Source organism: Emericellopsis atlantica (genome assembly GCF_019669845.1).
Source record: "Emericellopsis atlantica unplaced genomic scaffold F5Z01scaffold_15, whole genome shotgun sequence".
NCBI classification, from domain to species: Eukaryota; Fungi; Ascomycota; class Sordariomycetes; order Hypocreales; family Bionectriaceae; genus Emericellopsis; species Emericellopsis atlantica.
In genome coordinates this window covers 466,340-480,030 of record NW_025764717.1, presented here as the reverse complement: position 1 = coordinate 480,030, position 13,691 = coordinate 466,340, and the positions used below count along the sequence as shown (strand labels likewise).

The window sequence follows — 13,691 nt, the reverse complement described above, 5'->3', positions numbered from 1 at the left end:
CTCTCATAAGAGGTACCTCTTTACCAGAGCTCTCAGCGCACGTATCCATCGAGTACTTGCACGTACAAGGACGGGACGACTGCCTAGCGCCAGAGCAGGGCAGCTAAGGTGGCTTGGCGTCCGGCTGCCAAAAGTCACTTGGGCTTTGCCGCCTGTTTGCCTGCCTGCGCCTCATTTCGAGTCGCAAGTCAGCACGCATCTTGTTTTGGAAGCACGGTGAGGTCATTCTGCTGGTAGCTTTCAAAAATCTACTATTAGCACGCATTGCGCGTGTGACGTGTCAAGGCCAGGGCCTCGCATTCATCGACAACTTGAAGTCTGTGCATGCGCAGCAATGATGGACAATTGCCCTAGCAATACGGATACAGAGAGTGGACTGTCCACGAAATTGCAACACTCCAGTTGGTGCCGGCAGTTACATGTAGCCTGTACTCCGCAGTTAGGACTAATAATTATCAGTACCTACACGGCCCCTTCACACTTGAGTCAGTGAGACGATCTGCCACCATGTTACTCAGCTACCCAAAGCGCCGACGGAACACTGATTGATACGTGAAAGGATAGAAACTCAATGTCCCATGCAAAAGGCACGGTCCAACATCCCAAGCATACACATCATGTTAGTAGATCGCAAACCCAGATGTCACGAAGAAAACGGCAGCTTTGATTCGACGTCATTTGCCAGTGCTCCGTAGCATCAACGATAACCCGCGCCGGGCTTATCGTCGCTGCTTGGCCCGGTGCCTTATCTTATCGCCAGAGTACCTGGGGGCTTATCGCTGTCGCTGCCGCAACCTCCCGCCAGCGCGTCTCGAGCCGCTGCAGCCAAAATTTACACCATCAGCATTGACGACATCATCTTCCAACTCCATCAAGACAAACCACACAACCCGCCATCATGGATATGTACGACTTGCCCTGTTCCCAATCATTGCGCCATCACTGACAGTTCTTTCAAAGGTTATCACAAGCCGAGCAGCGCCAGCTGGAGCAGCGCATGCAGAAGCGCCAAGTCCAGGAGTTCATGACCGTCCGTTTTCCCCGTCTTGCTCCCCCCCGACGAGCAATCCGTACTAACGTCCAATGCAGGCTTTCGGCGGTCTTGTTGACCACTGCTTCGTGTCCTGCGTCGACGACTTCACCTCCAAGGCCCTGTCCACCCGCGAGACCGGCTGCATCAACCGTTGCGTCCTCAAGTGGATGGCGACCCAGCAGCGCGTGAGCGACCGTTTCCAGGAGCACAACCAGAACCTGGCCCAGCAACAGGCCAACCAGGCCAGCCGATAGATTGTTCACGACAGTCTGTCTGCTTTGATGAGGTGGCTGCGCATGTATAAATATGACTGGGTTTTGAATATGGAATGCCATGGTCGAGCTGGATGATCTAAAGGACAACTTGGCACGGAAAAGCATGCCAGTTACTATTGTACTACCACTGTCGATGTATAGAAAGAGTTTGAGAGAAAATCGCAAACCGACCTATATTGCAAGGGCCGTTCCACATGCCTTTTGCCCCTGGCTTGCGCTCTCACGAATCAAGCTCACAATGCCAACTCAATCCAAGATACTCAGGTCTTCAGCCAATGGTACGCCGCAATTGCATCTATCTTATTTACCCGACCGCCCAACAGGTCTGATCCAACGCCGGCCAAAATGCACATGTAGTCTGAATTTTGGCACCTGCTTACTCGGTCTCCAGGCTCTCGCTCAGCACGTCGCGTACTGCTTCCAGTTGCGAGTAAACCTTCTGCTCCAGAACATTGTCACCCCGCTCATCCTTGCTTGTCCTCTTCATCGATCGCCACTCGATCTCGCGCGGCCCTAGGGGTAGCAGGCCATCTTTGAACATCCTTTCCGACGCCAGCCACATCTCGGTACTCTCGAGTACCGACGGCGCGTTCCAGTTCACCTTGGGAATCTCGCGGCCTAGATTGATACGCAAGGCATTCAGAATCCGAGTGATCAGGGCCAGCGAGTGCACCTCTGAAGTGCCCATCAGTGTCAGATGCTGCGCAGACGATCGTAGTTGTGTGCGACTGGCTCCCGGAGCTTCAAACCTTGTGACGCTAAGCTCCAGCAGCTCTGGGAACTGGTTCAGAAGATAAGCCACCTCGGGCGCGACAGTGCCGCCAAGAGCTGTGAGAAGATTGAGCATCAGCGGCAACAAGCCCTTGACCCAAATGCCATAGCAACGTTGAGCCATGGGCGTCTCGGCGTACGGTGACAGTCTCCCTTTTATCATGAACTTGGTCAGGTTGGCTGTCAACAAGATGTTGAGGATGCCATCGCAAGCCAGCTGTTCAGCCACTCCGGGCAGTGCTGAAAGCTCCAGCAAGAACAGCATGCTGAGCTCGCCGTAGACCGGGTCACCCTGGTCGGTCAGCTTGTCGGCCCAGGAAAACAGTGACGAAGCCGCATAAAAGCAGTTATGCGACGCCATGATATTCAGAATCTGCGTTTGTGACTGCTCCATTCCAGGCATCGCAAGACAGGCTTGAAGCAAGGCCGTGATGAGTCCAAAGTCGCCCTGTGTGACGCTTTGTGTATCGTCATGGAGCAGGCTCACGAGATTGCGGAAGCCTTGAGCCACAACCCGGTCCAGTATATTAAGGACCATCTGCGTCACCTCGATAGAGTGCTTGGCGTTCGACTTCTCCTTACTGTCGCTTGTATTGTCCAGCCGTACTTGGTACGCGCGCATGGAGACGTACAGCGTCTGCAGCAGCTTCCGATAATAAAGGGCAGTCTCCGGAGCAAAAGACGTGTCACAAGCATTGATAGCTAGTGTCACAGCCGCGAGGAACTCGCGATGGTCATCCACCGACAGTGGCATCTTCTCCAGACGCTGCACGAGGACGAGCGCCAAGTTGACGCGCGCGTCCATCACTCGTACGAAGACAGCGGGCGCCCCTTCAGCGTCTCGGTCCGCCTTCAAGCATTGCACTGCCACCTGCTGCAGTTGTTTCGCCAGAACATCGTTCTTTGGAAGGCAGATGCTTAATTCCAATAGGAGAGATTCCCAAGCATGAAACAGTTCCTGGGTAATCATGTCAGTATGCGCTGGCTATGCATGGGCTTCCACTCACTATTTGAGCATCGACCAACGATAGATTCGAATTGGCGAGCTCCATCTCCGCCTTGAACCCATTGTGCTTCCGCCCCAGCCATCCAGGATCGAACGCGAGCATGCTGTTGGCGCGGTCTATGTCGTAGTAGAAGGCTGCCCCAAGTTCAGAGGGCTGGAAGCTGGTCCGTCTAAAGTCTTCCAATGAACAGCCGCTGTACTTGTTGGAGAAGTTCTTGGCGAAGTTGATGTGAAGCGATCTGTTGTAGCCAGCCACCTCGACGCCGTCTCGTAGATAGTAATCCATGGACTTGTTGATGAGCTGCTGAGCTAATGCGCCTGCCTCGGACACGGCCAAGTGTCGCGAGTGGTACAATTGCATAGCGAAAATTTCTGCAATAAAGGAGGCAATGCGGGCTTCAATTGCGGCCATGGCAACGCTGTTCCTGCTTCGAATGTTGGACGACTGAAGCTCACTCACGTATGACTGCAGGCCCTTGAGATAATCAAAGTCTGTGTCTTTGTTTAGAGTGAAGACAGTCCATGGCCAGTAATTCTGAGCTGAGGAGACAAAATCCAGAATGACCACAGCTTGCAAGGGGTCAAGCTCTTTGAGGTGGGACAGTTTGTTCAGCGCGAGAGCAAATATGGAATCTTTGGCAATCCCACGATGTTTCGGATCGGTCTTCATTGCTTCTCTGGGAGTACGACCCGTCAGTAAGCAATTCGACATCCATTGCTGGCGATTGCGAAGAATGGCGACAAAGAAATCCCACGTAGCCTTGACGCTCGTTGTGAGCTCGAAGGGTTTGTCAATGGTAGCCAAGACTTGCAGGAATGACTTGGAGATGGGAGGTCCGAGGTATCCTAGCAACGACGGTGGCTCCCCAGTGTCTGACCCAGCGACGACTATGAGAGCTTCAAGAAGCCGAAGGCTAGGCTCAAGAAAGTTCGTAGATGCTGCGCAGCAACGCGAGATGAGGGTGCAGCATTTGAAAAGATAATCCTGGAAAACGTAGGATGGTCTGCCGAGCAATGTTGCCGACCGCAGCAGGACTGTGCAAAAGCCCAGTATAGAGTGCACTTGATCTCGCAATTGGCGGTTTGACGTGGTGTAAAAGGTATCATGCGATGAGGTGCTTGCCGCAACGCACGATGTAAGGATCGGTCGGTAACGTAGAGTCCCCGTCGATGGCTGCAAGAAGCAGTCGACAACGTACGAGCCCGCCTCATCAAAGGCAGACGTCAGATTGCTCGGCTTCAGGGGGTTGCCCATGCCGTAGCGGTAGTTCACCAGCTTCTGTAGAATCGGCGTGACCTGGCCGAGCAGGGCCACTCGTTTCGAGCCATTCTCAAGCCTCCAGGTTGACGTGTTTTCGAAAACGTCAATGGAGATCTGCGCTATGGAATAGCTCACCACAGATATCAGCTTATCAGAGAGCCCTGCCCAGGGATTGCTTTGTGGCCTTTGCCTGCCCAAAGCATGGTCGCCCATACCTCGCTGCACAGCGGACGTTGCAGCTGTGTCGAGAAGGTCTGAGAAGAAGCGCAAACATGAATTGAGTAGCTCATATTTGCCAGCTACCAGGTCCAGATCTCCTATAATCTTGGCAAGCTTCCCATTCCTCGAATCTGAGCCTAGCAGATCACACCTTGCGATGTACGACCATACTCTGCTTGGCTGCAATGGCAAAAGCGAATGCAGCAAATGAATGGAGGCGTTGAGAATGCCGAGCGCAGCATCATCACCAAGAGCAGCATCATCTTGTAATAGGGAATCCATAATGTCCATCACCACCGCAACGACATCTTTGCCGCCAGTGAGATACCTGCTGGCTTCTTGAATGATATCGTTATCAACAGACACAAGCGCGCCCGGTCCGCTTGCGTCTGCTGTCCGAACATGGGAGATGCGGAAGACTGTAGCAAGTAACGATATGGTTGCCGCCGTCATGTCGGGGGACATGGCACCAAGGAAATTGGGTTGGCCCAACAGATCCATTTCCAGTCGTTGACCAAGGAAGGAGAGTGTGGAATAGCCAAAGTAGGCGACACAGCTGCGTTCCGTCGGGCATATGTCAAGATCATCGACCAGCTCGCAATTTGTGCCTGCCGGTACGACGAACTCGAAGGCGCCTCTCCGTTGCCTTTGCCATGACAGTGTCTGATCAGCAAACGGAAGGTCTTGCAAGAGCTGAAATCCGTTACCCGCGTGTCCGATGGGCTGGAGCAAGCCTCGCCTCAAGAGCTCCTCATCGAAAGCGAAGGTGAAAGTTGGGGTTTCTCGGAGAAGGTCAAGTATAATGTCAGCGTCCTCATCTCGTCCATTGAGAGAGGTGCAAAGTACTCGGCAGAAATGGACGAAGGGGACGAATTCGGTAGGGAAGCGTCTGAGGGCAGGCTTCAGATACGCCTCCTGAAACCATTCACTTCGAAGCATGGAAGCGGTGAAGTCGGCGTTGAGTGGGAGATGATCTCGTGAGTCAATGTCCCAGTAACCGCGGTCGGTGCACAGTAGATCGAGCATTGCGCTGACGCTCGCAGGCAGGTATGGAGGACGCAGCCCTTCGGTCACCTGCAGTACCTCAGCGAGTTGAGCCCTGATGCGAGAGCTGGCCAAGTCTGTCATGGGCCCCGATCCAATCGACGAAGCCAGATTGCTCATGGCTGTGATGAGGTCAAAAATCAAAGACTCTCCCACCAGCTTTGCTTCTAGATCGTCAATAACCGCCACGTCGACATCCCCTTCGAAGGAGTCAAATCTCGAAGACTCTATGGAGAGAATGCTGTTGGCTGAGTTACGTCGCGCTGCTGCGCCTGGTCTAGTCATCGGCCTGCCTTCGATACGAGCAGGATGTGACTTGTCGTATCGTTGTCCAATCCGTAGTTCGCGGGAGTTCTTCATGATACTCAAGAAGGAGTGCCACACGTAGGCCAGGGGTGACACAGAGGAAACATCCGCTTCAAAAGCACCAATAATGGTGCTATGCACCTCCATCAAGACTTCGGGAACAAAGACGAATGATTTGTTAACGCTCTCGCCAGACGGAGCCAGCAACTCTTCCTGCACATAGTCCATACTTCGGACGGGCTTGAGAAGTGCTACCGAGGCTGCGATAGCTGAGACCTTTGCCAAGTCACTGAGCTCGGTAAAGTAGCCATAAGGAGCCAAGCCAGAGAGAAATTCGTAAGTCTTCATAATCGAGAACCAAGAGCTGATAATGTTTGGGGGAGGGCAGTCAGGGCCCAGGGCATCTGCGAGCTGCATCACAACCGACACCGTATGGACAACTTCTGTCAATAGTGTCTCAAGAAACCGGATTTCCGTCTGCTCTGCCATGAGCTGCTTCGTATCAGTGATTCCACGCAAGCCTGAGCAGAGCAAGTCGAGACGAGAACCCAGAGACTGTGTGTACGCAGACAAACGTTCTCCCATGTCGCTCTTGGTGCATTCGGGCGCTTCATAGAGTGTCGCGGAGTCGTCTACCACCGGAAGGAGTATCGGAAGCCTTCGATACAGCGTTATGGAATGCATGTAATCAGCAACGGCGGTGAAGTATCGACGCTCAGAGAGGTATGTTTCGAACAGGCGTCTTCGCTTTGAGTCGGGTAGTTCGAAGTCATGCCATATTTCATCCGCGTCGGCGGCCGTGGTGATGCCAATTTCCGCCAAGAAAGTGCCCCCCTGGCCATTGACCAGCCCAGCCGCGTCCTGGAGGTTCGCAGCATCTTGGGCGGACAAAGGCGTCTTGAGATGCTGCGCACTGCGCGCTTGAAACTCCACCACGACGATACGGAGAGAATCCACCAGGTTCAAACCTGCGTTTTTGCTGAGCCATTCTGCGTCTTCCTTGACCGTCTTGACATCTATGCGTTCGTTCGAGGCTGTAGTGACGTTGATCGGTGCAGTTTTCGTTTCGAACGATTTCTGAGTCGCGGTAGAAGGCTTGTCGAAGACATTGCCCGGATCCTTTAAGAGCCCTTGCACGTAGCTATCCTTCAGGAACGCGACCACAGCCGGGCTCTTCTGCCGTTGAAATGTAGAATCGAGGAGCGCTGTTGCGACATGTTGCCAGGAAAGGAGCACAGAGTAGCCAAAGAGACATTCCTCCAGAGCTGGAAAGTAGTGGATATCCGACCCAGGTGCCATCGCCGAGTTCGGTCAATGTCGCGGCAAGAATCAGCAACTCATGCCTCAAATTGTTGATGCTGAAGAGTCCGACAAATCGCTGAGATGCTGGGGATTGTTGGTGTTCGGTGGTGTTCTGGTACGTCGTTTTGCTGTGTCGCGCCTCTTACCGCGATCAACAAACGCCGGTAGCTCCTACCAGATGATGCACTGTTGCTGGACCGCGCCTGCACTTTTTTTGCGACGAGCTCCAGGAACCCGAAGTGCAGCCGGATAAGTGGATCAGCCTGAGGTACGTACCTGCTGCAGGCAGGGAAACAAAGACGCTTACCGGAATCGGAGCTGGAGCTTTCAAAGCCGTGCGGTCTTGAGGCAAAGGCGAGTCTTTGAGGACAATACTAAAATTCTACGCTTCCCGCAGCCTTCAGGTATCACCTTGTCGATCGATCTTGTCTTTCAGATCTGCGCCTTGGGGACACAGCACATTCTTGATCCTTCTTTTTTAGGTCATTTGCCCAAAGCGCTGGACGTTTGCAGGGGATCGTCTCATCAAACGTCAAGATCCAGCTTGCCCTTTGTGTCACAAAGTGCCATTCAGGATGTCGTCCTTGGACCTCGTGGATCACTCGCCGCATCAGGTCGATCCTTCGCCTCCAGTTGCGACGGCCTCGAATCTCATCTTTATCGACAACTACGACTCCTTCACTTGGAACATCTACCAATACCTGGTGCTGGAGGGGGCTACTGTCCATGTGTATCGCAACGACAAGATCACGTTGGAGGAACTCATCGCGAAGAACCCAACACAGCTGGTCATCAGCCCTGGACCTGGCCACCCAACGACGGACTCGGGGATCAGCCGCGATGCCATCAAGCACTTTGCCGGCAAAATCCCTATTCTTGGTGTCTGCATGGGTCTGTAAGTGAACTGTTCAGCTTCCCCCCGTATCCTAGATCACTTGCTCACGAAACAAGGCAATGTATCATTGATGTCTATGGTGGCGAAGTGAGCTCAGCGGGCGAGTGGCTCCACGGCAAAACGTCCCCGTTGACTCATGATGGCAAGGGCGTCTTCTCTGGTTTGAAGAAGGACATCCCTGTGACCCGATATCATTCTTTGGCTGGGACGCCAGTCTCACTGCCAGATTGCTTGGAAACTACGGCTTGGGTTTCGAAACCAGATGGATCACCTGGCGTTATCCAAGGTGTTCGTCACAAGGAGTATTCCGTTGAAGGTGTTCAATTTCACCCGGAGAGTATTCTTACTGCTGAAGGTCGCACCATGATCAAGAACTTCTTGCGCTTCCAAGGTGGAACCTGGGCAGACAATGCCGAGAAGCAAAAGTCCGCCGCAGCGCCAGGAACGGGCGAAAGCAAGAGCAACAACATTCTACGCCAAATTTACGCAAACCGAAAGGCTGCCGTGGAGGCGCAGAAGCAGATTCCATCACAACGCATGGCTGACCTGCAAGCTGCTTATGATCTAAACGCTGCTCCGCCTCTGGTACCTTTCTTGGAAAGGCTGCGCAATACCCCCTTCGAAGTAGCGCTTATGGCCGAAATCAAGCGTGGCTCGCCTTCCAAGGGCATCTTTGCCATGGACATCAATGCGCCTGTGCAAGCGCGAAAGTATGCGCTTGCCGGAGCCAGTGTCATCTCGGTGCTGACCGAGCCTGAGTGGTTCAAGGGAAGTATTGAAGATTTGCGTGCCGTCCGCCAAGTACTCAACGGCATGCCCAACCGCCCTGCTATCCTAAGGAAGGAGTTTATCTTCGATGAGTACCAGATCCTCGAGGCTAGGTTGGCTGGCGCCGATACTGTCCTCCTAATCGTCAAGATGTTGGACACGCCGTTGCTGGAGAAACTGTACAAGTACTCTCTATCACTCGGGATGGAGCCCCTCGTCGAAGTGCAGAATGCGGATGAGATGACGATTGCCGTCCAACTCGGCGCCAAGGCCATCGGTGTCAACAACCGCAATCTTGAGAGCTTCGAGGTCGACCTGAAGACGACTAGCCGTCTGCGCAGCATGGTACCCGAGAACACCATCATCTGCGCCCTCAGCGGCATCAACACCTATAAGGATGTTCTCGAGAACAAGAAGGATGGCGTCAATGCTGTCCTGGTTGGAGAGGCTATCATGCGAGCTCCCGATGCCACGCAGTTCATCAGTCAACTCTGCTCGGGCGTGGACGCACCAGCCCAAAATGACAAGCCTTCCGCACTCTACGTCAAGATTTGTGGCACACGCAGTGCTGAAGCTGCCACCGAGGCTGTCAAGTCCGGCGCCGACTTTGTCGGAATCTGCCTCGTGCCAGGGGTCAAGAGGTGCATCACGCACGAGACGGCTCTCGAGATATCGAAAGCGGTCCACTCATACGGCGGGCCTCTGCCATCCAAGGCAGACGTACCCATCACAAATGAAAAGGCCACTGACTTTTTCTCTACCGCTGCGACGCGTTTAGCGAGCGAGCGCCCTCGTTTGGCCGGTATTTTTCAGAACCAGCCGCTCCACGAAGTCCTAGAGAAGCAAAAGCTTTACAATCTGGATGTGGTGCAGCTACACGGTGATGAGCCCCTTGAATGGGCCAACATGATTCCCGTGCCCGTGATCCGGTGCTTCAAACCCGGCCATGTTGGTATCGGCTCGCGAGGATATCACACCGTGCCTCTGTTGGATTCAGGTGCCGGCTCCGGCAAGTTGCTGAATGTGTCCAAGGTGGAAGAGATCCTTCGCAAGGATCCTGAGCTCAGAATCTTCCTGGCCGGTGGTCTCAACCCTGAGAACGTTGCAGAGGCAGTCAACTCGCTTGGTGAATTGGGTAAGCGTGTCATTGGTGTGGACGTCAGCAGCGGCGTTGAGGAAGACGGGAAACAAAGCTTAAAGAGGATCGCGGCATTTGTCAACGCAGCCAAGCAGATTCGATAATCGGACATAGATTCAGGCTTCGCAATACGCACATTGGATAGAACGCTCCACCGTGATCAGAAGGTTGCTCAAGCTTTGTTGGTTCATCGCGATGTCTTCCATCGGTCTGCCCATGTCCTGGATCCTGGGCACCTGAATGAGATGAGCTCGACTGTCATTCGCTTTACACACTTACACTCCAACACATAGAAAGCCTCAATTTTGATACATGAGATGAATCTCCGGGAACCCCTTTACACTGCACACCTAATTGCAACCTCCTGCTGAGGCTCCTTCTACCTCGTGCTTGTGGCCTGAAGCCATCCGCCTCTATCCCTGTGTGTACTGTGCATACTCGCATTCCTCTTTCTTCCTTCCAATCATCACCAAAGACATAGGTAGACTCTGTATTCTCATAGGTACACCTCGTTCGGACCTCGGTCTCTCCAGAAGCATGCCTCCTCAGATCTTCAAAGGTTGTGTCCTTGCCTGTGCTGGCAGTTTACCAGGGCAACTCACTCCTGAAAACGTCAAGCGTTGGACCACGATCCGGAAAGGCACATTTCTTCGTACGTTTGACGACACAGTTACCCATCTTCTGTGCACGCGAGAGCAATTCGAGGAGCAACGTTGTGTCAAAGACACCCCAGGTCAGTATGCTACACTTAGGCTCTTTCATCGACCAATGCTCACCTATTCTAGTCAAGAAAGCCCTCGATCGAGGCAAGAACGAGACAAAGATCTTCATACTTCACTGCGACTGGTTCGAGTTCTCCGCGTCGCAGAACAAGAAGCTGCCTGTTGGAGAGTACCAACTCAAGGACCGTTGGGCGTACGACACCGCTAAACAAAGAGAGCAAAGGAGGATAGCACAAGGCAATCGCAATGCTGAGAGGCCAAACTACATCAACACTAGTAGGTATTGCGATCCGAGAGTACAGAACATGGGCTAACCTCACCAGATCTTTTCCACGTTTACCGAGACCGAGTCGGGTTTTACTATCAGTTTCCAATCCATCGCGAAGATACTGACACTGGAGACGAAGAACGCTATGAGATTACGGTGCGTCTTTCCAAGATTCCTAGTGATTTTCTGTGTTGCTGATAATACCACATAGCTTTGGCAGTCAAACGCCCTTCCGCATCTCTACCAATGCACAGTTAAACACCTCAGGCGCAAGGGGGACAACAGACCGTCCTTTCTGAACTTCACCCCGTGCGCGGGGAAATTCTGGCCGCAGCTCAAGTATATGATGGACTTCTTCCAGAAGAAAACCGGGATCGAGTGGGAGGACCGTGTCCTCTGTTACAATGACGAAAGCCGCCCCGGGAAATTTATTTACACGCCGCCGGTGAGTGGTGCCCATTCTTTGCGCCTGCCAAAGCTGACTAGAAGTGACCAGATGGGAGGGAAGCCAGTCGGCACGAGGATCAGTGGCGACGATGCTGAAGAGTGCTGGAGGTTGAACGCCCAGCGTCGAGGTCTCCCATGGCCAACTCCCGTTCCGGAGAACGGGGGTTCCGCGACAGCAGATGAATGTACCATTGCCGGAGATGCCGCTGAGGTCTTGCGACAACACCAGAATAACCTTGACGATGCCGACGACGACAGTGACTGCAAAGATGAAGCGATGCAGAGCATTCACTCTTCACGCTATGCCGAGAAGGACGGAAACGACGACACAGAAATGACCGGGATCGACTCCGAGACAGATAATCGGAACATGGTGGAAGAGAAGCTGACGAAGGATACGGATGCACATTCGCTGTCTTCCAGCCAGAGCTCAGTGGGAGATTCGAGCATCGGCGACGCTGGAGGGCTGACCCCTATGACGGTTGATTGCAGCGCTGACGAGCTCCTGGGCCAGATGGAGCTCGATACGACCATGGAAGAGGTCGCCGTCGGCCAGAGAAGCTTCATCAAAGATGACAAGAACCTGTTGGCTCGTATCGACATGGCGGTGGCCCAAGCCAGGAATAGGACCCACGACGCAGAACTGGCCCTGATCGAGGCAGAGCGCGTACTGTTCGGCTTCGCACACGCGTGGTGAGAGAAGAGCCAAACGGATACCACAACTTCAGATCCCACATCATCGTAGCACGAAATTCAACTTCTCCTCGAATCCCACATTGAATGTCGCCGACGGATGCCGCGTGAGGCATACGCCATGATACCATCCATGCCCTCAAAACCTGAGCTTGGGCATGACGAAGACCAGTAACACCAAAGCGACCATCAGCCCGTAAATCCAAGCATACAGCATGATGCGCCCCCACCAGCCTTTCCCTTCACTCATCCTCATCAACGAGCCCATGGTTCCCTTTGCGGCCTCCATGCCACGCCCCGTTCGTTCCATGCCCTCTGTCGCACGGCCCATAATGTCCTTCTCGGCGTCTAGACTGGACGCAATGCTCAACTGTTTCTCCTTCATGGCCTGTGCCATCTTGAACACTTTGTCGGAAAGATCTTCGCGCTCGCCGGCCTGCTGGTCGAGGATGGCTTCTGCAGTGGCAGTGGACACGCCTGTGGTGGCAGCGGCGTGCGCTGGATCGGTTCGTTTCCTGTTGGCAAACAAAGCGGCCCGCGCTGAGGCATATGATGGCTGCTGGGTTTCTTGGTTTCGAGACCGCGGGTTCTGCGTGGTTTTCGTGGGCTCGTCTGGGGTAAACGGAGTCGATTCAGAGCTTGCGTAACCAGGTTCTGTTGCTGGCGCGGGGGGTTGTGATGTCTTCGGCGTTGGTGTTTGTACCTGTTTCGCTTCTTGATCCGCATCGCTGGGTGTAGCCGCGCTCGTCGAGGAGATGCTCTCGCTCGGTGTATATCCTACAGACGCCAGCAGATCCTCCCCTTCCGACGCGTCTTCGTCGTCCTCGACCGCCATCTGTCGCGTCAGCAAAGCTCCGCTGGTAGCATCCGTCGCTGCTCTACCTTTTGGAAATCGTGTAGCCGGTCCACTAGCAGTTCAAGTAGCTCTCTCTTCTTGTACAGGTCCGCCTGCACGTCGCCTTTCCTCCCAGGCGCTAGCAGGGTCATCGCCTCCTGCTCGAGCCTTGACAGCGAGGTCCTGGCGTAGTCCAAGTTCTATAACATTAGACAGCCTTCTTTGTTCCATCTGGCAGCGTCATACCGTCTCTAATTTGGCGCGCTCATATTCTGACGTCCGTAATCTTTGTTCGCGTGCGGGATCGGCATGGAGAACAGTACGCTGGAGGCGCAAGAGGAGCTGTCCTAGCTCTGCTGATGATCGATCAAGATCACTCGTTTGTGGAATAGCTGCTCGACCTGGATTTGACAAGCGCGCCATGATTTCGGAGCCGTGCAGTGCATCGGTATGCTAACAAAAACTTGTTTAGATGACTATTCTGGTCAGGTTGGCGACGTTGGATGTGGCCAGCTTGTAGTTGGCTTCACCCCACCAAAATTCCAGGATGACGGTACCAGGCGCAATGCCAGGAACAGCCATTCATGCCATCCTACTCAACTAAGTTAATCAGTCATAACAGCTGAACCAAGCTCTTGGGCATATTTATCTCAGGTACAGGTTCAGATTTAAAAGAAAGTAGAAGCCATTTCTGCGCTTCCTAGCAAT

At 53.6% G+C, this 13,691-nt stretch overlaps 5 protein-coding genes across 5 annotated transcripts; 3 read left to right on the top strand and 2 right to left on the bottom strand.

Moving 5' to 3' along the window:
- Positions 1-997: 997 nt before the first annotated feature.
- Positions 998-1,287, top strand: F5Z01DRAFT_674740 (mitochondrial import inner membrane translocase subunit tim-9; the record flags this gene model as incomplete). Its single annotated transcript, XM_046265077.1, has 2 exons — positions 998-1,030; positions 1,090-1,287. 2 exons carry the CDS (start codon positions 998-1,000, stop codon positions 1,285-1,287), a joined length of 231 nt encoding a protein of 76 aa, XP_046117783.1.
- Positions 1,288-1,684: 397 nt separating this feature from the next.
- Positions 1,685-7,214, bottom strand: F5Z01DRAFT_623051 (nucleoporin subcomplex protein binding to Pom34-domain-containing protein; the record flags this gene model as incomplete). Its single annotated transcript, XM_046261300.1, has 2 exons — positions 1,685-3,037; positions 3,087-7,214. 2 exons carry the CDS (start codon positions 7,212-7,214, stop codon positions 1,685-1,687), a joined length of 5,481 nt encoding a protein of 1,826 aa, XP_046117782.1.
- Positions 7,215-7,792: 578 nt separating this feature from the next.
- On the top strand, positions 7,793-10,122 carry F5Z01DRAFT_623071 (indole-3-glycerol phosphate synthase-domain-containing protein; the record flags this gene model as incomplete). The annotated part of the gene is made up of 2 exons (XM_046261301.1): positions 7,793-8,112; positions 8,169-10,122. 2 exons carry the CDS (start codon positions 7,793-7,795, stop codon positions 10,120-10,122), a joined length of 2,274 nt encoding a protein of 757 aa, XP_046117781.1.
- A 217-nt stretch (positions 10,123-10,339) lies between these two features.
- Positions 10,340-12,258, top strand: F5Z01DRAFT_132302 (uncharacterized protein). The gene is made up of 5 exons (XM_046257580.1): positions 10,340-10,751; positions 10,804-11,016; positions 11,064-11,164; positions 11,220-11,453; positions 11,505-12,258. The coding sequence occupies exons 1-5, from the start codon at positions 10,556-10,558 to the stop codon at positions 12,150-12,152; spliced, it is 1,392 nt and encodes a 463-aa protein (XP_046117780.1). The 5' UTR covers positions 10,340-10,555; the 3' UTR covers positions 12,153-12,258.
- F5Z01DRAFT_132280 (synaptobrevin) lies at positions 12,220-13,656 on the bottom strand. Its single transcript, XM_046257579.1, has 3 exons — positions 13,230-13,656; positions 13,031-13,183; positions 12,220-12,983 (listed from the first exon to the last, which is right to left on the bottom strand). The coding sequence occupies exons 1-3, from the start codon at positions 13,404-13,406 to the stop codon at positions 12,288-12,290; spliced, it is 1,026 nt and encodes a 341-aa protein (XP_046117779.1). The 5' UTR covers positions 13,407-13,656; the 3' UTR covers positions 12,220-12,287.
- Positions 13,657-13,691: the final 35 nt, after the last annotated feature.

Bases quoted from the DNA above. Each gene is read 5' to 3' on its own strand.
- F5Z01DRAFT_132302 (XM_046257580.1), top strand. From the start codon at position 10,556: ATGCCTCCTCAGATCTTCAAAGGTTGTGTCCTTGCCTGTGCTGGCAGT. The intron at 10,752-10,803 runs GTCAGTATGCTA...CACCTATTCTAG, and splicing joins TTGTGTCAAAGACACCCCAG to TCAAGAAAGCCCTCGATCGA. The intron at 11,165-11,219 runs GTGCGTCTTTCC...AATACCACATAG, and splicing joins AAGAACGCTATGAGATTACG to CTTTGGCAGTCAAACGCCCT.
- F5Z01DRAFT_132280 (XM_046257579.1), bottom strand. From the start codon at position 13,406: ATGGCGCGCTTGTCAAATCCAGGTCGAGCAGCTATTCCACAAACGAGT. The intron at 13,184-13,229 runs GTATGACGCTGC...CTAATGTTATAG, and splicing joins AGCGCGCCAAATTAGAGACG to AACTTGGACTACGCCAGGAC. The intron at 12,984-13,030 runs GTAGAGCAGCGA...CTGACGCGACAG, and splicing joins GGCTACACGATTTCCAAAAG to ATGGCGGTCGAGGACGACGA.